This window comes from Pantherophis guttatus, chromosome 5, assembly GCF_059756535.1.
Source record: "Pantherophis guttatus breed Tessera chromosome 5, ASM5975653v1, whole genome shotgun sequence".
Lineage (NCBI taxonomy): Eukaryota > Metazoa > Chordata > Lepidosauria > Squamata > Colubridae > Pantherophis > Pantherophis guttatus.
The window spans coordinates 10,438,578-10,461,339 of record NC_142067.1 but is presented as its reverse complement, the minus strand read 5'-3'; the positions used below and the strand labels follow the sequence as shown (position 1 = coordinate 10,461,339).

At 44.2% G+C, this 22,762-nt stretch overlaps 1 protein-coding gene across 2 annotated transcripts in view; it reads left to right on the top strand.

Annotated features, from left to right (window-relative positions):
- Positions 1–1,856: 1,856 nt before the first annotated feature.
- Positions 1,857–22,762, top strand: part of GRM5 (glutamate metabotropic receptor 5) — a 307,982-nt gene continuing 287,076 nt past the window's right edge. For both annotated transcript variants that reach the window (XM_034407980.3, XM_034407913.3), the window contains exons 1-2: positions 1,857–2,514; positions 19,236–20,126. In XM_034407980.3, coding sequence (XP_034263871.2) covers positions 19,454–20,126 — 673 coding nt within the window. In that variant the 5' untranslated portion in view covers positions 1,857–2,514; positions 19,236–19,453. The remainder of the gene's footprint in view (positions 2,515–19,235; positions 20,127–22,762) is intronic.

Here is a 22,762-nt window from a genome sequence, read left to right as displayed (position 1 = left end):
GGCAATCTACACTTTAGAATAGAATAGAATTTTTTTATTGGACAATATTAATTATTTTGCCATTTATTTGTTCACATTTATTTACTTGTAGCACCTCAACCTTTGCCCCAAGAATTCCAGGTGGCCTGCCTAATATTGCATTGCTTCCAGTTTTGTGACATTTTTGAGTTAGGGTACACCGAGGAAAAACCAACACATCTTCATTTTGCCTGACAGTGTTGTGTGACCCAACAATTGTGGTTCGTTCACCCAATCTGAAGGAAGGAAACCACAGCTTAGCATATTTTGGAAACCAGTCCATTGGACACACAAGGAATTTGTCTTGGTGCATACGCTCTCAGTGTACATAAAAGAAAAGATATGTTCATCAAGAATCATAAGGTACAACACTTAATGATAGTCATAGGGTACAAATAAACAATCAGGAAACAAAGTCAATATAATACACCCAGTGATCAGTCGTGGCTTACTTTTAAACCCAAAGAGTTGCCCGGGGCTTTATCTGCAATTTGCAGATGATACTAAGATGGCAGGAATAGCTAACACCCTAGAACAGTGATTGCTAACCTTTTTGCCGTCGCGTGCCAAAAGTGGGGGAAGCGTGGGGGAGTTGCAAGTATGTGTGCCCACATCCATAATTCAATGTGCTCCGCCCTCCCGCGCATGCGCATGTGACCCCCCCATTCCCCCCTGCTTTTGGCACGTGATGGCATGGTAGGCCCGGCAGGCCCATTTTACCCCCTCCCCAGGCTCCAGAGGCTTTCTAGGAGCCTGGGGAGGGCAAAAGCAGCCTTCCCCATCCCCCCAGAGGCCTTCCGGAGGCCGGAAACAGCCAGTTTCCCGACCTCCGGTGGGACCAAAAGGACTGAAAATCAGTTGGCTGGTGCGTGCATGCGCGCTGGAGCTGAGCTAGGGCAATCCTTGTGTGCCCACCAAAATGGCTCCGCATGCCACCTGTGGCACCCATGCCATAGGTTCGCCATCACGGCCCTAGAAGATAGGCTCAAGATCCAGATGGATCTTGACAGACTTGAACACTGGGCCCTATCTAACAAAATGAAATTCGATGTAGAGAAAAGTAAAGTCTTACACTTAGGCAAGAAAAACCAAAAGTACACATATAGACTGGGTGAAACCAGGCTTAATAGCAGTAACTGTGAGAGGGATCTTGGAGTCTTAGTGGACAACCAGCTAAATATGAGCCAGCAGTGTGCAGTGGCAGCCAAAAAAGTCAATGCAATCCTAAATTGCATTAACAGAGGGATACAGTCAACATCAAGGGAGGTACTAATACCACTCTAGAAAGCCTTAGTAAGACCATACCTAGAGTACTGCATCCAGTTTTGGTCACCACACTATAAAAAAAAAGATGTTGAGACTCTAGAAAAAGTGCAGAGAAGAGCAACCAAGATGATTAGGGGCCTGGAGATTAAAACATACGAAGAACGGTTGCAGGAACTGGGCATGGCTAGTCTAGTGAAGAGAAGGACCAGGGGAGACATGATAGCAGTCTTCCAATATTTGAGGGGCTGCCACAGAGAAGAAGGGGTCAAGCTGTTTTCCAAGGCACCTGAAGGCCAGACAAGGAATAATGGATGGAAACTGAACAAGGAGAGATTCAACCTGGAAATAAGGAGAAATTTTCTGACAGTGAGAGCAATCAACCAATTTGAAGAAGTTGTGGGAGCTTCATCATTGGAAGCTTTCAAAAAGAGACTGGACAGCCATCGGTCAGAAATGGTGTAAGGTCTCCTCCTTGGACAGGGGGTTGGACTAGATGACCTACAAGGTCCCTTCCAACTCTTGTGTTAATCTATTCAACCTGTCTGCCTGATCTCCTGCCTTTCGGGCAAACCCTTCCCCGGATTTCAGTCCCGGATTTCTTGTCCGATGAAGCTCAGCGTCTCCGCTCAGCCCAGAAAGGAGGACCGGGCAGGCTGAGCGGGCGAGGAAAGGAGGGGCGGCAGGGAAGCGAGGACAAGCGGGAGGGCTTCGGGGGCTCCGACTCTCGCTCGCTCGCTCGCCAAGCTCTCCCCTTCCCATCACCTGGCGGGCGGGCGGGCAGGCGGGCGGGCGGGCGGAAGGATCCTGCCAAAGGCGGCGGAGAGAGCGAGCGAGCGAGAGAGCGGGCTTGCCTCCTCGCTTAAGGAAGGGAAGGGAAGAGGAGGCGCTGCCTGTCTGCGCTTCTCTCGCCGAGCCCTCCCGTTTGGCCGCTGGGGAAGCGGAGAGCGCCGAAACGGCAGCAGTTGCAGCCCGAGCTAAGCCGCGGTTGTTACCACTGGTGGCCGTGGCCGTGGCGCCCCGGGGCGAAGGAAAGCGGGAATCAAGGAACCAGGCAAGCGGCCGCTCGGAGCTCCAAGGCACCCGGAGCTTCGCCCTCCCGGCAGTGAAGGAATTCTGCGGGCAGAGGCAGGGGCGCCGCTCGGGCTTCCTCTTCCTTGCCGCGTCTGCCTCGCCTGGCGGGCGAGGGAGCCAGGGGGAAGCTGTGTCTGGATCCTGCATTGGGATAATAAGGTAGGGTGTGCTTGTGTGTGTGTGTGTGTGTGTGTGTGTGTTGGGGGTGTTGCATAAGGGGAGGGACGGGACCTCAGTCCTTGGGCGACCGTGTGTGTGGGTTGGGGGCGGGGTGGGTTGGGTTGGGTTGAGGGGGAAAGAGAGAGGCAACCCTCGCCTTAAGCAACGCCGAGCACAGCCGACACGGGTTTGAAGGGGAGGAGGAGGAGGAGGAGGAGGAGGAGGAATGCAGCTAGATGCGGGCAAAATCCACCTCGTTGCATGGGGTGGGGGGAAGGTTTCCCAGGTAGGCGATGCCGGATTTTGAGGGGGGGGGAGGCTGGGTGGGAAGGAAGAGAGAAATAAAGATAAGACACGGTTTGGGAAGTTCCCTTAGGATTCAGAGGAAAGGCTGGGCGTTTGGGAAAGGAAAGAAGGGGAGAGGATGAATTCTTTCACAAGTAGCCGTGATCGAGGGATACCGTAGTTGAGTGAACCCAGAGGCGGTGGCGGTGGGTGGTGGGGAGGAAGGTTGAGATCGAATAGGTCACTTCTCGGGGCTGTCTACATCTGAAGCGAGGGAGGGTCAACGGAGCAGATCGCTCTTTGGGAATGCCCAGCCGCAAGGGGCTAGCTAGGCTGTAGAAACCCAGAGCGAGGCACAGTTCCTGGGTGTAGGTCAGTCTGCACAAACCTGGTTGTCCTCTAGCTATGTTTGGGCTTCAATTCCCCACCCTTTCCAGCCAACCTGGGATGAGGGGATTCGGAATGATGGAGGTCGTACCCCAAGCACCTTATGTTGAAAAATCTGGTGCAGATGATGTGATAAAAAGCGAATCAACGGTAGAGCAGCAGCAAGGAGACAGACAGTAACGAAAACAAACTCTCACACAGACACAGACACACACAGACCCACACAGATACACACACACACACACATACACCGAGGGACGCAGTAGTTGTCATGGATGCCACAGCCCCCAACCCTTAGATTATTCCATTGCCTAACGAGGAGACGCCGGCCTCGATCATCGTCTTAATCGGCTGTTCAGCACCACGGACAGCACCTAGAGGAAGCTATTGGGCAAAGTTGGGCAAAAGAAAGCCGGGGAAGTTGCGATGTTTTGTTGCCTCTATAATTTTGTGGCGCTTGGATAAGGTTTAGAGGAGGGGGCCGCTTTCTATACACTGAGGGACTTGGTGCGATATCTCATCTTGGTTGCAACTTGCACCTCATGGAAATGGCACTTGAGATAGAAGGATGCCTTTAGAATTTGTCCCATCTTATGTTGCCTTGTTGCCTTATGCAACAGCTTACACTTGTCTACCCTTGGTTGATTTCCTCACAACCAACACGCACATTCCACGTCCGGTCTTACTATTAGAAATAAAGATGATGTTCCCATTAACCAAGCGCATATTTTGTATTTTTAAAAAATTCACTACCTTTATGTATACCGGCTAATTAAGCTAACAGAATGAAAATAGTATTAATTTATGTCTCAAATAACAGTCAAATGCCCTGTTGCATGTAGAATGTAGTGGAGAAAATATTAGCCGGGTGGACATTTCCAGTTTTCATGGAGTTTGAAGTTCAGAATCCACATCCAGTCTGTTTATATAGGATGGGTGATTCTTCCTGTTTTCTTAGATTTTTGGGGGGGGGTATGAAGTCCTCTCCCCCACCCTCAAAAAAGTAAGTCTCTGGATTCTTCTAGATCAACAGTGTCCCAGCTATGTTGTGTTACTGCATCTGCTTCACATTGTGCATGACTGGAGACATCCAACTATAACACTGTGAAGATACGCTGTTATCTGTTCCAGTGTTGTCAACAACACATTGCCACCAAATCCCAAGTGTGCCCAGATCCACCTTGTCTAACGTAACACTTTGTATGCGGTCATGTTAGACTGCAGGGTTTCAGTGGTGTGTCAACATCACTGCCTGTATTTATCCCAAGTGGTTGCAAACCAACCTCAAATTACTTGCTAGAAGTAACCTACCAAAATGTAACTCCAAGCCAAACAAATAAAGAGTGGGAGGACAGTCACTGGGTGGGATGTTGCCTTATGCAACATATAGAGCCCTTCTCAAATTATGATCAAATTAGGGGGGGGGAGAGATTTGGTCTGCTTTTGAATACCCAGCAGGTAATCAGTGCTATCTAATTATCAGTTCAGCAACAACTTTTTTTCTTTTTCTTTTTTTCTTTTTTTGAGTCTTAACTGTCCTGATTCTCTTCCATACAAACTAGCCACAGACTGAGAAGATGTTTGTCTGATTTCTTTCCCCCTACTGGTAGCATTTTTATTCAGTATGTTGAATGAGAATTAGCTTTGAAAGCATTTTTTCAAAAGAAGACAGAATGTTGGAGAAATTCCACGGACAGAGAGTTGTTTTCCTGCATTTATTTAAGGACAAGGAGAAAAATATTCTATTTCACGGTACCGTCCTCTCTCCAGCAATTCAGAGCCTCCACCAGCTTTCCAAGGGTAGAAGTCCAGGAAGGAGCCCTTTCTCAAAAGGCTTTTTCAGAACTGGTGCACTGGTTCACCAATAAAGAGTTACCCTGCCCTTGAAAAACTGTTGAGAGAAATTCTCTCTTGCCTGAATAAATCACTCCATTCTCTACCCACAAATAAATCACTCCATTCTCTGCCCCACAAATTGGAAGGAGAATCTAGAAAGGTTGCTTATACTTAGCATTAATAGAAGCTGTTTTCTGTATGTTGATCCACTTCATTAGACTACTGTCACTATGGTATCCCATCCTTGGTAATTTATAGGTTGAGATGGCTTTTTAACTTCCCCACATTTACTTCTGGGTCTGCTCAGTTACACTGGGATCTCCCTCCCTCCCTCCTTCCTTCCTTCCCTCCATCCCTCTCCCTTTCTCCCTTTCTCTCATATAATTGGCTCAACCTTATCAGTTCATAGGATGGGATAACGCAAAACATCATGCCAAGCTGAAATGAAATTGGATAGTTTATAATTTAGTATGCTGTAGGAAACCCAGCCATTGCCTTAACAAGTTGTATGGAGTAAGTCCATCCATCATTTTATTCACGGCCTTTGCATGTCAGGTACACAATGCCATCTCTCTGTTAACCCAGATTTAGCATTTAGCATGTTTAGCACGAACACAATAAATGAATACTCTCATTGAAGCAATAGAAATACTTTTGAGGGGGAAAAAATTGGGATTAGGAAAGGAATACAAGCATCCTAGAACCAGTGAGAGAGAGAGGGAGGGAGAGAGGGAGGGAGGAAGGGAGAGGGAGAGAGAGAGAGAGAGAGAGAAAGAAAGAGAGAACACAGATTTTGTGTGACACTTGCATGTTCTGTTTTACATAGAGGGTTGCAAATTTAGAGAGAGAAACGATGAAGCATCATTTGGACGATTTTGTGGGTGAGCAGTGGGCGCCTTGCTATTTTAACTCCCATTTGATTTGGTTGACTCAGACATCTGAACGCTTGCTGCATCTTCTTGCTTTCGTCTTAGATCTATGTTTTTGTGTTCAGTCAGTTCCCAGATCTGCACAAATCTTATCGAATCAGTTTTATAGGAAAAACTATATCGAAGACTTAGGGATAATATCTCTATAACATTCTCTACTTCTAAGAAGAGACAGATGGAGGAAGGAACCCCAATAATCTTTAAAACAGTCCCAACTTCTCCTGCCCACCAAAGGAATCTGTTTCCAAAACTCATTCCACTGGTTATGTTAGAATTACGTGAAAGGTTGGCTGTGTTCTCCTTTAGATGTACCGTTTCTTTTATTTTATTTGTAAGCCATCCAGATTCATGGAATAGTCACGTGGCCTTAAGAACTGGAATAAATAAATATATTTGTCACCAGCTTTTCTTGGTTAGGTGGGAAAACGGCTCATAACCAGTAGCCATTGACTGTCAATGTGTGTCTTATAGCTGCCATTAATCATCTTTGATGATTAACTCAGCAAGCTTAAAGAAAGGTAATTTCACCTGATACTTCCGATTTTGTCCTGAAATTTAAGTCTGGCATCCCAATTATTTAACATGATTGATGTCTATGGAAATTTTCAATCATCCAGGTCATGGTGTGTCCTGAAGGTGCTTTTTCCAAAAGGCAACTGAACTTTCTTCTTGTTGTTGTTGTTTTTGTTTCCTTGAAAAGATTTCGCTTCTCATCCAAGAAGCTTCTTCAGTTCAGAACTGAACAGAAAAAAAAAAAAACCAGCAGAAAAAAGCACTTTTGGGACATTCAACACGATCCCTGCTGGAGCTGACTTAATGCAATGCTTTCCAAAGATTGGCTTTGCTGCTACTGTTATATTATTGCTCTGTAAAGTAGGAAAAGGCAATGACTCCATTTTGTATGAGGCTGTGAAATTCCTGTGGAATTTGGCCATATAATACAGTAGTGCTTCAGTGAAAGTAAGAATAAGTATCTCAAGCCGGGGGCAGTTTTGCGCTGGCACATTTGTCAGTGAGGGGTCCTTGGTGCTCTCCTGAGCTTGGTTGTTTTCCTGCAGATATTCCATTATCCAAACTGCTACCATATCACTGATCTTGTTATCTAGTTGGGTAATGGAATGTCTACAAGAAAACAACCAAGCCCGGAGAGCCTCAAGGACCCATCATTTCAACCCAGAGCTACACATATTATCCTTTGTTGTTGTTGTTAGTTGCGAAGTCATGTCCGATCCATCATGACCCATGGACAATGTTCCTCCAGGCTTTCCTGTCCTCTACCATCCTCTGGAGTCCATTTAAGATCACGCCGACTGCTTCCGTGACTCCATCCAGCCACCTCATTCTCTGTTGTCCCTTTCTTCTTTTGCCCTCAATTGTTCCCAGCATTAGGCTCTTCTCCAGTGAATCCTTCCTTCTCATTAGGTGGCCAAAGTATTTGAGTTTCATCTTCAGGATCTGGCCTTCTAAAGAGCAGTCAGGGTTGATCTCCTCTAGGACTGACCGGTTTGATCGCCTTGCAGTCCAAGGGACTCGCAGGAGTCTTCTCCAGCACCATATTCTCCTTTATTGGTACATTTGTCAATGTCAGATTTGAGGATGGAGATCAGACTAGAATTGTAGCAGTAATACAGCCCCTCAAATCATTACAACTGGTGGACCAGAGGCGTAAATAATGACGTGTATTAACAGTCTACTATGGGGTGTTTACAATCCCTGACAGATACTCCAGCAGAGATAATTCCTGCTTTATTTTTCTTTTTTCTTAGTTTGGCAGTACAGCAGTGAGGCAGTTTTCATCCGCAGTTCCTTTTCTACACTATTATCTGGTAGGTTTTTGAAAGATCTAATCTGAAGCCCATTAAACTGCATGTTCTATTCACAGCTTAGTAACAGAAGGGGTTTTAGAGCATTTGCCAGTCAAATACAAAACCCAGTTCTGACTGACTAAAGGCCAGATTTGAAATGGTATCCCTGGATCAATGGAAGTGTTCCTTCTCTGAACATTGTTGTGTATACATATATGTGTGTGTGTGTGTGGGACATGAGGGACATCAAAAGGAGATGTTTGCCTGCTCAAAAAATTGAAGAACTGCCCCCTTTAAGTTGTATAGGTAGTCCTCAAGACCACAATTGCGCCCAAACTTTATGTTGCCAAGTGATAAATTTGTTGAATGATTTTGTCACATTTTAGCAATAGCAATAGCGCTTAGACTTATATACCACTTCACAGTGCTTTACAGCCCTCTCTAAGCAGTCAGCATATTGCTGCTCTGAAAATTTGGCTCCTCATTTTACCAGCCTCGGAAGGATGGAAGGCTGAGTCAACCTTGAGCCAGTCAGGATCAAACATTTCCTTCCTTCCTTCCTTCCTTCCTTCTTTCCTTCCTTCCTTCCTTCCTTCCTTCCTTCCTTCCTTCCTTCCTTCCTTTTTCCTTCCTTCCTTCCTTCCTTCCTTCCTTCCTTCCTTCCTCCTTTCCTCCCTTCCTCCTTTCCTCCCTCCCTCCCTCCTTCTCTCTCAATAGCACTTAGACTTATATACCGCTTTACAGTGCTTTCCAGCTCTCTCTAAGCTGTTTACAGAGTCAGCCTATTCCAACAATCTTGGTCCTCATTTTACCCACCTCAGAAGGATGGAAGGCTGAGTCAACCTTGAGCCCGGTGAGATTCGAACTGCCAAATTGCAGTCAGCTGGCAGTCAGCAGAAGCAGCCTGCAGTACTGCACTCTAACCAATGCACCACTGTGTCTTATTTTACCATTTTTCTTGCTACATTTGTTAAGTTCAGCTGCAGTTCTTAAATTAGTAACACCGTTGTTAAGTGAATCTGACTTTCCCATGGACTTTGTTTGTCAGAAGGTCCCAAAAGGGGATCACATGACCCTGGGACACTGCAAACTTCTTCAGTATGAACCAATTGTCAAGCATCTGAATGTAAATCACATGACTGCAGTGGTCAGAAGTGTGGAAAATGGTCACGAATCATTTTCTTCAGTGCCACTGTAATTTCGCACAGTCACCAAGGTAGTCCTTGACTTTTGTAAGTCAAGGACTACCAGTACCTGCATACTTATCATATCACTAAGATACGAGCCTGATAAAAAAAAAATAAGGGAACCTGCCACCCCTTAAGCTGTACTTAAGTGGCAGTGAAACAAATGATTTCTCATAATGAAGGTAAAACTTTCAGGGATCAAAAGCTGAAGTTAACAATGGGAGGAAGAGGAGGTGGTGGTTATGAAATGAATAATACGAAATGAGAAATATTGGCAAGTAGAAATTCGGAGGATTGTTTCATTTTAAATAGTGTGGATTGGTTTTGGGTTTTTTGGGGGAGGAAGTTCTGCTTAAGATCATGTGAAGTGTTAATACCACTTTATAACGCCTTGATAAGGCCACCCTTGTAATATTGCATCCAGTTTTGGTTGCCACGATGTAAAAAAGATGTTGAGACTCTAGAAAGAGTGCAGAGAAGAACTAATAAGATGATTAGGGGACTGGAGGCTAAAACATATGAAGAACGGTTGCAGGAACTGGGTATGCCTAGTTTGATGAAAAGAAGGACTAGGGATGAAATGATAGCAATGTTCCAATATCTCAGGGGTTGCCACAAAGAAGAGGGAGTCAAGCTATTCTCCAAAGCCCCTGAGGGCAGGACAAGAAGCAATGGATGGAAACTAATCAAGGAGAGAAGCAACCTAGAACTAAGGAGAAATTTCCTGACAGTTAGAACAATTAATCAGTGGAACAGCTTACCTCCAGAAGTTGTGATTGCTCCAACACTGGAAGTTTTTAAGAAGAGGTTGGATAACCATTTGTCTGAAGTAGTGTAGGGTTTCCTGCCTAAGCAAGAGGTTGGACTAGAAGACCTCCAAGGTCCCTTCCAACTCTGTTATTCTATTCTATTCTAAGATTATCTTGTCAACTTTCAGCAATCGTGATCAAATGGAGCTCTGAAGTCACCTGCTGCTCAGGGGCCCCAGAACATTTATCTTAAGGTGGATTCTGAAACAGGCATGAAGCTTATTCATCACATCTCTCTTTTTCAATATCATTTTCTTAAACAAGAAACCAACTTCCAGGACCTAAAGACCTAAGAACTGTCCTGGAAAATGGGAAATTCCAGGGAATTCTTTGAGCTCAAAGAGACAGATTTTGAGAGCTCACTGCTGTATCCCCCAGCTGTCATGCATTTCAGCCTTCTCATCTGGAAATATTGTGAGATGCGAAGCTTTCATGAGATTCCAGTCATTTATTCTTTTAAATATATACATATATACATATATATATCTTCTGAGTCATTGGGCATGTAATTTGGGCATCTACGTGTAATTTCTTCCATCATGAATTTGCTGGTCTTTCAGAAGTCTCTGTCTTAATACAGGCTTGTATACCACGATAGGCTAGTATAAACTATATTGATTAAGCTGATTAATCCGTCAACCGTATCGAAGACAAGCACAGAAAGAGAGGGGGGAAATTGATCAGCACCAAGAGAAAAAAGAAATCAGGTCTTAAATCAAATCACCCTCATGACTATGATCGTTAACAGCCAAGCTTAAATAAAATTAAAACCATGAAGTAAGGCATTCAAATGAAACTAAAATTTAAGCCCTCATGGTTTAAAATTACCACCCCAATCAAATTGAAGTTTTTTTCTTGGACCAAAGACCATTCACCTACTTTTTTTTTTTTTAAGAGATTGGTTTGTACCAGGAAAAATGCAGTTTTTTTTTTTTTAAAAAAATCCTAATTTTCTTTGTCTAAAGAAAATGGGCTTTTGTACACAAATTGGAATTCAGAAAAGTGACCACTTGATTTTCCCACACGGACTTACTTCTCTGGATTTGCTTTAAAATGATTGAATTGATCCAGAATAAGTCTCTCTGCTTCGTACAAAAATGGATCCTTCTCTTCATCTAGCCTGTTCTGATGATTTATCTTTCAAAGGATTTTGCTTTCCTCTTTTAAAGGGCTGGGCAAGATTTGATTTTTTTTTTCCTGTTTGCAATGCAAAATAAAACGAATACAGAAAGTTTATTGTCAGCAGAAAACAGCAAGAATGATAGCAATCCCTCAAGTCTAGAAAAATGTCTTTCCTTCTTTTACACAGCTTTCCAGTCCTCAGTCATGGAATTTTTTTAAATGGGATAGTAATATTTTGTACTGCTCCCGTACACCACTGTCTCTTGCAAGAAGCACAGAGAGAAAAAACAGATTTCTGCTTATTCTGTCACAATCAAAAAGACATTTTTGACCTATTTAGGTACTGTTCTAACACAAACTGTATAGTCGATCTCTAGTTAGTTGTTTAAAAAATCTGTTTTATTTTTAAGGATCCTCTCTTTGGGGGTGTGGGTGGGCAGTTGTTAGAACTGTACATTTAGTATGTTTTACAAACCAGACAAGGAAGGTATCAAAATAGTGTGTGCTGGTTGAAGCTGTTGTGTTAATTAGCCAATCATACTGCATCCGGCAATAGAAATGCATCAAAATAAAACAGTTTTGCTGAATGATTAGTCATGGTGGAATGCATTTTCCTGCAAATTTTTTTAAAAAATGTGCATTGCTTGATTAGATTGCAAAACACAATAGTTTAGTATCAATGGTTGTGTCGAATTCCAATTCTCATAATGCCTAAATAACTTGGAGATTGGGTAGTCAGCCATCCCATAATTTATCCATGTTGTCTAATGATTGTGTGTGTGTGTGTGTGTGTGCCTGTGTTTGTTGCTGTTATAATGATCTGTGGTTTTATGGCATGCCGTAAATTGTCCACGGGGCTTTAACGGAGCTATTCGATAGAATATAATCTCTCAAAATACAGTGCTGTCGATTTAGTTGTAGCAATTTATACCATCGTGAATGTCAAGATCCTTAAGAAGTCTACTTGGGTATTTTCCAGCTAAATTCAGACCACAGGAAGATACAGTAGTGTCCAATACATACTCACTGCACCATATTGGAGAAAATTGCTAAATGCTTTAAAACATCTTTTCTTTTTCTAAAAAAAAAAAAAAAAAAGTTACCTTTGCCATTCAAGATAAGACAAAAAAAAAAAGACTCTTGTCTCCTCTCTTTTATATTGCAAATATCATTCCTCCCCTTGTTTTATAAAATGCTCCCTAAGTTGAACAGGTGAAAGAAGCAGAATGGAACAATCTGACAAGTCTAGTAAGTTGGCACCGCTAGTGGGCGCTCTTACGACAACATCTGCAATTTAAAAGAAAGCTGATTTTTCTCTCTCTGTGGTTCTATGAGCCCAGGATGTAGATACTTAGACATTTATTCCTTCACACACACAAACACACAAAGGAATTTTCTTCTTCTTCTCTGCACTCCTACATCTTTTCTTTTTATAACGTAGTGACCAGAACTGAATGCAATATTCTAAATGTGGTCTTACTAAGTGGCATTAGAACGTCACGTGATCTTGATTCGATCCTTCTGTTAATGCAATTTAGGATTGCATTGGCTTTTTCGGCTGCCGCTGTACACGGCTGGCTCGTATTTAAGTGATTGTTCACTAGGACTCCAAGGTCCCTCTCACAGTTGCTGCTTTTAAGCCAGGTTTCACCTAATCTGTACCTGTGCTTTTGGTTTTTCTTGCCTAAATGTAAAACCTTATTTTTCTCGACGTTGAATTTCATTTTGTTGGATAGGGCCAGTGGTGGGATTCAACCGGTTTGCACCACTTTGGCCGAACCGGTTGTTAAATTGCTGGCTGGCCCCGCCCCGCCCCTCTCCTCCCTGCCCCTTCCAGAAGTCCCCACGCACCCCGTTTAGGCTCCGAGGTAAATGCCGGGAGGCCTACTAGGCCCAAAATGGGGCACGGAGTGTGTGCCCCTCCCCTGCAGCCTGTTTTTGCTCCCAGGGGGCTGCAGGGAGGCCTACTAGGCCAAAAATGGGGCGAAGGAGGGTGCAATGCAGCCCCCCTGCAGCCTGTTTTTGCTCCCAGGGGGGTGCAGGAGGCCGAGTGCTGCCTGTCACATACCCTGGCCACGCCCACCATGGCCACGCCCACCCAACCGGTCATTAGGGGAGAGAACTGGTTGTTAAATTATTTGAATCCCACCTCTCCAGGGGTGGGTTTCAGCAGGTTCTGATCAGTTCTGGAGAAAATTTTGAGTAGTTCGGAGAACCGATAGTAAAAAATTCTGACTGGCCCCGCCCCCATCTATTTTCTGCCTCCTCCCAAGTCCCAGCTGATCAGGATGAAATGGGGATTTTGCAGTAACCTTCCCCTGGATTGGGGAGAGAATGGAGATTTTGCAGTATCCTTCCCCTGGAATGGGGTGAGAATGGAGATTTTGCAGTATCCTTCCCCTGCCACACCCACCAAGCCATGCCATGCCCACCAAGCCATGCCCACAGAACCGGTAGTAAAAAAAAATTGAAACCCACCACTGCACCACTGGATAGGGCCCAGTGTTAAATTTGTCGAGATGCATCAGATTCCCGGAGAATTACTTTCAGATTAGTGAATGGAGGCTGTTTGCGTTGGGGGCTTCTGCTTCTTTGTCTTTCTAGTCTAGCTTACAATTTGGTAGTCCTTGAGAGTGTGTAACATGAGAAGATTAACTATGCCTAGCCCTGTTTAGCTTTCCACAGACCATTTTCTGTGAACACAAAGTAAGTGATATAAAACTACAGGTAGTCCCCTTGATTTACAATCACAATTCGGACCGGAATTTCTCTTGCTAAAGCGAGGTGATTCTTAAGTGAATTGTGCCTGATTTTATGCCATGGTTATTAAAGCGAATCACTGCAGTTAAATCAATCGCACAATTGTTAAGCCAATCGGGCTTCCCTCGCTGACTTGGTTTGTCAAAAGCCCTCTGGGAAGGTTATACGTGACGATCGTATGGACCTGGGATGTTGCAGCCATCAGGAATACACGCTGGCTGCTAAGGGCCTGGATGTTAATGTGACTGTGGGGATGCTGCAATAGTCGTAAGAGTGAGGAGTGGTTGTACGTCACTATTTTCAGTGCCGTAGTAACCTCGAAAGATTGTTGAATGAATGATCATTAAGTCAAGGGCTATCTGTATACATATACAGAAGGTGATTCTTTGTATTTATGTTTGCACAACTAGGCCTTCCTTCCTTCCTCTTCCTTCCTTCCTCCCTCCCTTCCTGCCTTCTTTTCTTCCTTCTTTTCTTCCTCTTTCCTTCCTTCCTTCTTTTTTTCTTCCTATCCTTCCTTCCTCCCTTCCTTTCTTCCTCCCTCCTTCTTCCCTCCCTCCCTCCCTTCCTCCTTCCAAGCATCCTGTCTCCCTTCTTTCTTTCTTTCTTTCTTTCTTTCTTTCTTTCTTTCTTTCTTTCTTTCTTTCTTTCTTTCTTTCTTTCTTTTCTTCCTTCCTTCCTTCCTTCCTTCTTTTTTTCTTCCTCCCTCCTTCCTTCCTTTCTTTTTTCCTATCCTTCCTTCCTCCCTTCCTTTCTTCCTCCCTCCTTCTTCCCTCCCTCCCTCCCTTCCTCCTTCCAAGCATCCTGTCTCCCTTCTTTCTTCCTTCCTTCCTTCCTTCCTTCCTTCCTTCCATCCATCCATCCATCCATCCATCCATCTATCTGTGACTGGACAAGAGTAGCGCTTTCTGATAAAAGAGATGGCTGAATTCATACTACTGGGAAACATCTGACAGTGTTGAAAGATAATTGGCAGGAATATTGAATTTAAAATTCTTAAAGACCCAGCTACTGGGGCCAATAATTTCAAATAATTTGAACTGCAGTCCAAAACTTTCGTTTAATTACTTCTCGTAAATTTATTATATTATTCTTTTTTAATCTCCCAAAGCTTAAATCGTTTCTCCTTTCCTATCACTTTGCGCTCTAGTTTTATATTAATCAGTAAATGCCTTCAGCTTTGCTTGTATTTTGCAGATGGTCCAAATCCATTAACAATGGTTCCCTTGTTGGGATCAGCCCCCCCTGACATCCTTAGTGATTTAAAATACAGGTAATCCTCAATTTATGGCCACAATTGAGCCCAAAATTTATGTTGCTAAGTGAGAAATTGGTTAAGTGAGTTTTGCCCCATTTTATGACTTTCCTTGCCACATTTGTTAGGCCAATCATTGCAGTGGTTCAGTTAGTAACACAGTTGTTAAGTGAATCTGGTTTGACTCTGCTTGTCAGAAAGTTTCAAAAGGGAGTCTTATAACCCTGGAGGACAGAAACTGTCATAAATATGAACCAGTTGTCAAGCATACCAATGTAAATCACATAACCATGGGGATGCTACAATGGTCATAAGTGTGAAAAATAGAATAGAATAGAATAGAATAGAATAGAATAGAATAGAATAGAATAGAATAGAATAGAATAGAATAGAATAGAATAGAATGCAGAAAAATACAGGGTAGGGTAGGGTAGGGTAGGGTAGGGTAGAGTAGAATAGAATAGAATAGAATAGAATAGAATAGAATAGAATAGAATAGAATTCTTTATTGGCCAAGTATGATTGGACACCCAAGGAATTTGTCTTGGGGCATATGCTCTCAGTGTACATAAAAGAAAAGATACATTCGTCAAGAATCATAAGGTACAACACTTAATGATAGTTGTAGGGAAACAGTCAATATGAATCTTAAGGATACCAGCAACAAGGTTACAGTCATACAGTCATAAGTGGGAGGAGATGGGTGATAGGAACGATGAGAAGATTAATAGTAGTGCAGACTTAGTGAATAGTTTGACAGTGTTGAGGGAATTATTTGTTTAGCAGAGTGATGGCATTCGGGAAAAAACTGTTTTTGTGTTTAGTTTTCTGGTGTGCAGTGCTTTATAGCGTCGTTTTGAGGGTAGGAGTTGAAACAGTTTATGTCCAGGATGCGAGGGGTCTGTAAATATTTTCACAGCCCTCTTTTTGACTCGTGCAATATCCAAAATGTATAAAAATGGTCATAAGTCACTTTTTTCAGTGCCGTTGTAACTTTGAACGGTCACTAAACAAACCGTTGTAAGTAGAGGACTACCTGTAAGACCACTGCTTTCCCAAATAAGGATGGCAATGCTATTTTCAGTTGGGGGGGTGGGGAATAATAACTAGAAGAATAGGAAGGCACCTTTTGAAAAATGTACAGGAAGGGAAAATTCTATTCAGGTATAAGATTCAACCGAAGCCTATTAATTTAAGGAAGGTACTTTAAATGCATCGGCATTTGTAAAGGATATTGAATTGCCTTTGGAGGGATACAATAAGCAGTTAAGAGCTGCAACAGAAGAAAACAGATTGTGCTGTAATTAAACTGAGCTTGGCTCACCCAAATGACAGAGCTTTGTTGCAGAGCTCAAATTTAACAACAAAGCCATCCAAAGCTCAACCACCCACCAAAGACTCTTACAGTAGGCACTTCCTTGCAAGTCCATAATCACAGCATTGCATGAACAGTAATACCTGAGCTTTTTCAGGTACTCTTTGTTATAGGCATGTATTGTCAGAGAGGCCAAAACAAGGAAGTAGAAATAATGCCCCTGTCAGCACTCCAAACTACATTCGTTCCAGTGCTGACATAAGGAGGAGAAGAGGGGGCAGCTGGCAAGAGGACACTTGACTTTTCACCTACTTATTTTCCCTGAAGATAATATCCCCTAGAAGATGAGATGGGAGGGGGGGACATTCCTGGGAGCTGAAGTAGTAGATATGAGGAGAGTGATTTGGAAGATGGCCAATGAGACGCAGAGAACTGGGGAACGGAAAGGGAAGGTTTGGGGTCAGGAAGTCAGTGTTGGCTTCGACATAATCGGGGACAGATTATCGTGCTTAATAAATGAAAGATTTCATCAAAGATTATCTGTTTGGAAATGCAATTTATTTGAGATGACATCGAAACCTGACAGCCCCTTTGCACAAATAGCAATCAGAATAGAGCTGGAAGGGCCCTTGGAGGTCTTCCAGTCCAACCCCCTGCTCAAGCAAGAGAGGCCTATACCATTTCAGAGAAATGGTTGCCCAGTCTCTTTTTAAAAACCTCCACTGATAAAGCACCCACAACTTCTGAAGGCAACTTCTGTTCAACTGGTTAATTGTCTTCATATTTGGGAGTTTGGGGACACGGTGGCTCAGTGGCTAAGACGCTGAGCTTGTCGACCAAAAGGTCGGCAGTTCAGTGGTTCGAATCCCTAGCACCGTGTAACGGAGTGAGCTCCCGTGACTTGTCCCAGCTTTTGCCAACCTAGCAGTTCGAAAGCCCGTAAAAAATGCAAGTAGAAAAATAGGGACCACCTTTGGTGGGAAGGTAACAGAGTTCCGTGCACCTTTGGCGTTTAGTCGTTCCGGCCACATGACCATGGAGATGTCTTCAGACAGTGCTGGCTCTTCAGCTTTGTAACAGAGATGAGCACTGCCCCCTAGAGTCAGGAACAACTAGCACATATGTGCTAGGGGAATCTTTACCTTTACCTACTGGGAGTTTCTTCTTAATTCCAGGTTGCTTCTCTCCTTGATTAGTTTCCATCCATTGTTTATTGCCCTGCTTTCTTGTGCTTTGGAGAATAAATTGACCCCTCCTCTTTGTGGCAGCCGCTCAAATACTGGAATGCTGCTATCATGTGTCCCACAAAGTACATTTTTTCTCTAGACTAGCCATATCCAAATCTTGCAACAAAAACAATAGAAGCCCCCATCACCAAAATTAAAACAATTGAAAGAAGAAAAAAATGAGTTATTTAACAATTTCACAAAAGGAACCGCATGTATATTGGGCTACCTAATATTCTGACTATAACATCTATGTTTTTTTTTTGTTTTTTTTAAACCCATGTATTAACGATTTTCCAAATGAGTCAAGAGGTCAAGAGTATCAGGACCAGTAGTGAGAGTCAAGTAATCTAACAACTGATTCTCTGCCCTAATGATTTCCTCCAACAACCTGCTCAGAAAGTTAACAACCGGTTCTCCCGAAGTGGTGCGAACTGACTGAATCCCACCATTGATCAGGACCCAATTCAAGGAGGTGGCTTTCCATCGGGCAGGTGTTGCAACAGAGATGGACCTCAGTTACACACTGTTCAGAATCTGTGGGTTGTGGTCAGGGGTGAAATCCAGCAGGTTCTGACAGGTTCTGGAGAACTGGTAGTGGAAATTTTGAGTAGTTCGGAGAACCGGCAAATACCACCTCTGGCTGGTCCCAGAGTGGGGTGGGAATGGGGATTTTGCAGTATCCTTCCCTTGGAATGGGATGGGAATGGAGATTTTACAGTAGCCTTCCCCTGCCATGCCCACCAAGCCACACCCACCAAGCCACACCATGCCCACCAAGCCACGCCCACAGAACTGGTAGTAAAAAAATTAGAATTTCACCACTGGTTGTGGTGGGTTATAGAAACTGCGAACTAAATGAAATTCGGTAAATAAGGCTGCCAGAATAAGTCAGACTTGAGGGAATCAGGAATAGATTTTTGTGCAAAACGATTGTGAATTCAGTTCATTTCCAGGCCTGAAAATCAACCAATCGTAGGTTTGGAGCTAACTTGTTTGTTTTATTTTGAACGTATGATGTTTGCAATCTTGCCTTGTAAGAAGCCGGGTGGCGCAAGGGTTAGAATGCATCATTGCGGGCTAACTCTGCCCACAGCCTAGTACCGTGATGGCAAATCTATGGCACGCGAGCCATGTCAGTGGGCACGCGAGCTCAGCTCTGGCACTCATGTGCGTGCCAGCCAGGCTCGGGCCTTCTGGGCTCACCGGAAGTTGGCAAACAGGCCATTTCCGGCCTCTGGAGGGCCTCCAACTGGTGGGGAAGGCTGTTTTTGCCCTCCCCAGGCTCCAGGAAAGCCTCTGGAGCCTGGGGAGGGCGAAAAACGGGCCTACTGGGCCCACCAGGCCATCTCGTGCCAAAAGCAGGAGGAGTGCGGAGGGGTCACACACGCATGTGTGGGGGGGGGGCGGGGTGCATAGAATTATGGATGTGGACACACACGCACGCGCCCCCCCTCTCCCCCTGCTTTTGGCACGCAATGGCAAAAAGATTAGCCATCACTGGCCTAGTAGTTTGATCCTGATGGGACTCGAGGTTGACTCAGCCTTCCATCCTTCCAAGGTTGGTAAAATGAGGACCCAAATTGTTGAGGGAGTTATGCTGACATTGTAAATCATCCCGGGAGTGCTGTAAAGCACTGCAAAAGAGTGTATAAGTGTAAGTGCTATTGCTATTGCCTTGATATTCTAGTAAGCATCAAAACAAGCTGGTGCTCTATCTAGAATAGCTGTTGAGGTGTTTCAAGCTTATAAGTTTTCATTTATTTTTTTTAAAAAAAACCTTTCCCATCATCTTTTTCTTAAAGATTCTGAAGATCCTACCTTCTGAGCAGATGAAAAGATGTTGGCCATAGTCTAGAAGATGCTTGGAAACACCTGAGTCGCTCCTCAGCTTGATTGCTTCGATTTCTCCAAAGACTCGCTGATTGCTTTAAAAAAAGAAAGAAAGAAAGAAAGAAAGAAAGAATGGTCACCCTTTGCCATCTCATCATGCTTCCAATTCTGGCTTAAACAGCTCCCTAAAATGCTCTTTCTGCTTCTTATCTGGTTCTTGAAGGAAAATGTTTGTGGGAACTTCAGTGCTTTGGTTTCTGCTCAGTCCAATGAAAGACGAGTGGTGGCCTATATGCCTGGAGATATTATCATTGGGGCTCTCTTCTCGGTCCATCATCAGCCGTCTGTCGACAAGGTCCACGAGAGGAAATGTGGAGAGGTCAGAGAACAATATGGGATCCAGAGAGTGGAAGCCATGCTCCATACCCTCGATCGCATTAACCAGAATCAAATTCTGTTACCCAACATCACCTTGGGTTGTGAAATACGGGACTCGTGCTGGCATTCGGCGGTCGCCCTTGAGCAGAGCATTGAATTCATCCGCGATTCTCTCATCTCGGCGGAAGAAGAGGAAGGGCTGATGAAGTGTGTCGACGGCTCTACGTCTCTGTACCGCTCGAAGAAGCCCATCGTTGGTGTGATAGGTCCCGGGTCCAGTTCCGTGGCAATCCAGGTCCAAAATCTGTTGCAGCTTTTCAACATACCTCAGATTGCCTACTCTGCCACAAGCATGGACTTAAGCGACAAGACATTATTCAAGTATTTCATGCGAGTGGTGCCTTCGGACGCACAACAGGCCCGTGCTATGGTGGACATCGTCAAGAGGTACAACTGGACGTATGTGTCTGCAGTACATACAGAAGGTAAGAAGGTTCTTTCTATGTTGTGGTTGTTGTTTTTGTACAGGAGGCTCCGTGTTTCATTCTATACTCTCTCTCTCTGCCTGCATTTAAGTGGCAGAGACAGCAGAGACACCCTCACATAATATTCTGGATTTAACGTTTAATATTTAGGGTTAACCGCTGCTGCATTTTGCCTACATTTCATGAATGTCAGAATGATCTTATTTATTGTATGGCCAGATAATGTATAATTATTTCACTAGACAACTCATGAACCACTGGGTCGTGGCTTCTTTACTTGAACAGAGAAAAGAAGTATTAACCACAGGCAGGCAAAATAGCATTGGAAGCAGGGGCAACTTCCTGCTGGCTTCCCCATCGACTTGGTTCCTCTTCTGTCTCTCTTTTCTTCCTTCTCAGATAAACCAGAGAGGAAACATGACTAGAAAATGTTATTTTATTTTACTTTGTTATAAGAATACATTAACGGAGTATTGCAAGTCTGAAGTACAAACTTTTGGTCCCCACTTTGAACAGCTCAATCAATTACAGCTGCCTTAATTTCTTTCTTTGACCATTAAGTCACTAGGCATTCCTGCCTCTCGTCTGATTGTTTTCTAGGCAGCATCTTTTCCCATCATCCACCTAAGTCATCAACACATTATATTACAATCTCTTCCTCCCCCTTCCTTCCTTCCTTCCTTCCTTCCTTCCTTCCTTCCTTCCTTCCTTCTTTCCTTCCTTTTCCCTCCCTCCCTCCCTTCTTTTTCCTTCCTTCTTCTTTCTTTCCTTCCTTCATCTCTCCCTTCCTCCTCCCTCCCTCCCTCCTTTTTCCTTCCTTCCTCCCTCCCTCCCTCCCTCCCTCCATTCTATTCCATTACATTCCATTCCATTTCATTCTATTCCATGTCATTTCCAGCAGTCAGGTAAGTGACTGCTGCTATGTGGTGGAAAGAGCAAGGGAGTGCATGAGTGGTCAGACTCTGTAGGACTGGCAGAGAGTGTGTGGTTGAGGAAGACTTATCCAAACAAATTGTGACCTTTCTTTCCAAGTTCCAGCTTTCCAGAAGCTGTTCTGTTCCCGTCTCACACACGCACACAAACAGATAGCCAGGGGTTAAATAAAACTGGCAGACAACAAATTCTTTCGATAAGAGGATTGGCAGCAACCCAGCTTGCCAAGAACTTTACTCAGAGGGAGGGGTTGTTCCTCTGACAGATAAACCCAAACAAGATACACACAGTTCAAGAATTGTCAAGTCCTGTCCGTATTAAATCCAAGGCAGATAACGTTGTTTCAAAGATACAATGTGACTCGCTAGTAGTTAGTTTTGTCTGTCACAGAGTCTGAATGGCCACCTCACCCCCTTTTATCCCCTGTGGGGTGTGGTCCAGTGACTCAGCTTAATCTCTGGCATGCCTTCTTTTCTGCTGCGTGCGCCTGTCTCTCCGACGCTGGCGTGGATCCAGCCAAGACTTATCTCCATCACTGTCCGACTGCGAGGAGATACCTGGCTCCTGGCCAATCTCTTCTCCTTCGGGAGACACCTGAGGCATTGCCAGAGAGGAGGGTCCTGGAGAGGGAGGCCTGGCCAACTCCTCTCCTTCATGTTCAGAGCCTTCTCCCTCCGATAAGTCAGCCTCGGGGGTCGGAGTCACAACAGAAGCAAAGGCTTTGCTACAGGGGTGAAATCTACTTACCTTCCCTACTGCATGTGTTACATGTGTGTGTGGACCCTCTGCGCATGCGCAAACACTTTTGTGCATGCGCAGAGGGTAAAAAACAGGTTACTTCCTGGTTAAAGCCAGGAAGTAATGACAACCAGGCGGAGCCTTGCGCTGCCATCGCTACCGGTTCTCCAAACCACCCGCCGCCATCATTACCGGTTCGGTTGAACTGATCTGAACTGGTAGCTTTTCACCCCTGCTTTGCTGGTGGGAACAGCATTGAACAAAGAGATCGGTTTTTGGCCTCTCCATCAACTTGTGGGAAGCTGTCAGGGAACGTTGACAATGACAGTCATATGTCTGCAGCTGATTGTAGCAATTAGATGGGGTGGGGGATGCTGAGTAGCAGTTGTGCAGTGGCTGTGAAGAACAACGATTTTTCCTAAATTTCACTCCCGAGGGATTCATACTCCCTTGGCAATCTGTTAGTCCATTTGCGTTACTGTATATTCCAATTTTGCCCAGTTGAAGGTTGCAAACAATCAAACAGACATGAGAGTTTTAATAGTATATAGCAGTGGTGAAATCCACATTTTTTACTACTGGTTCTGTGGGCGTGGCAGAGGAAGAATACTGCAAAATCCCCATTCCCTCCCAACTCCTGGGGGAAGGATATTGCAAAATCTCCATTCCCACCCCACTCTGTGGCCAGCGAGAGGTGGTATTTGCCAGTTCTCCGAACTACTCAAAATTTCCGCTACCAGTTCTCCGAACTGCTTAAAATTTCCGCTACCGGTTCTCCAGAACCTGTCAGAACCTGCTGGATTTTACCCCTGGTATATAGATATATAGTAGATATAAAATGTGGTTTTACATTTATATGGAATCTAATAAAAGGGACTAGGACTTGATTTGGTTTGACTAGTTAATATTCATTAGCAACCCTATTTTATGCATGTTTCCTTAGTAGTGGGCCCTATCGAGTGTAA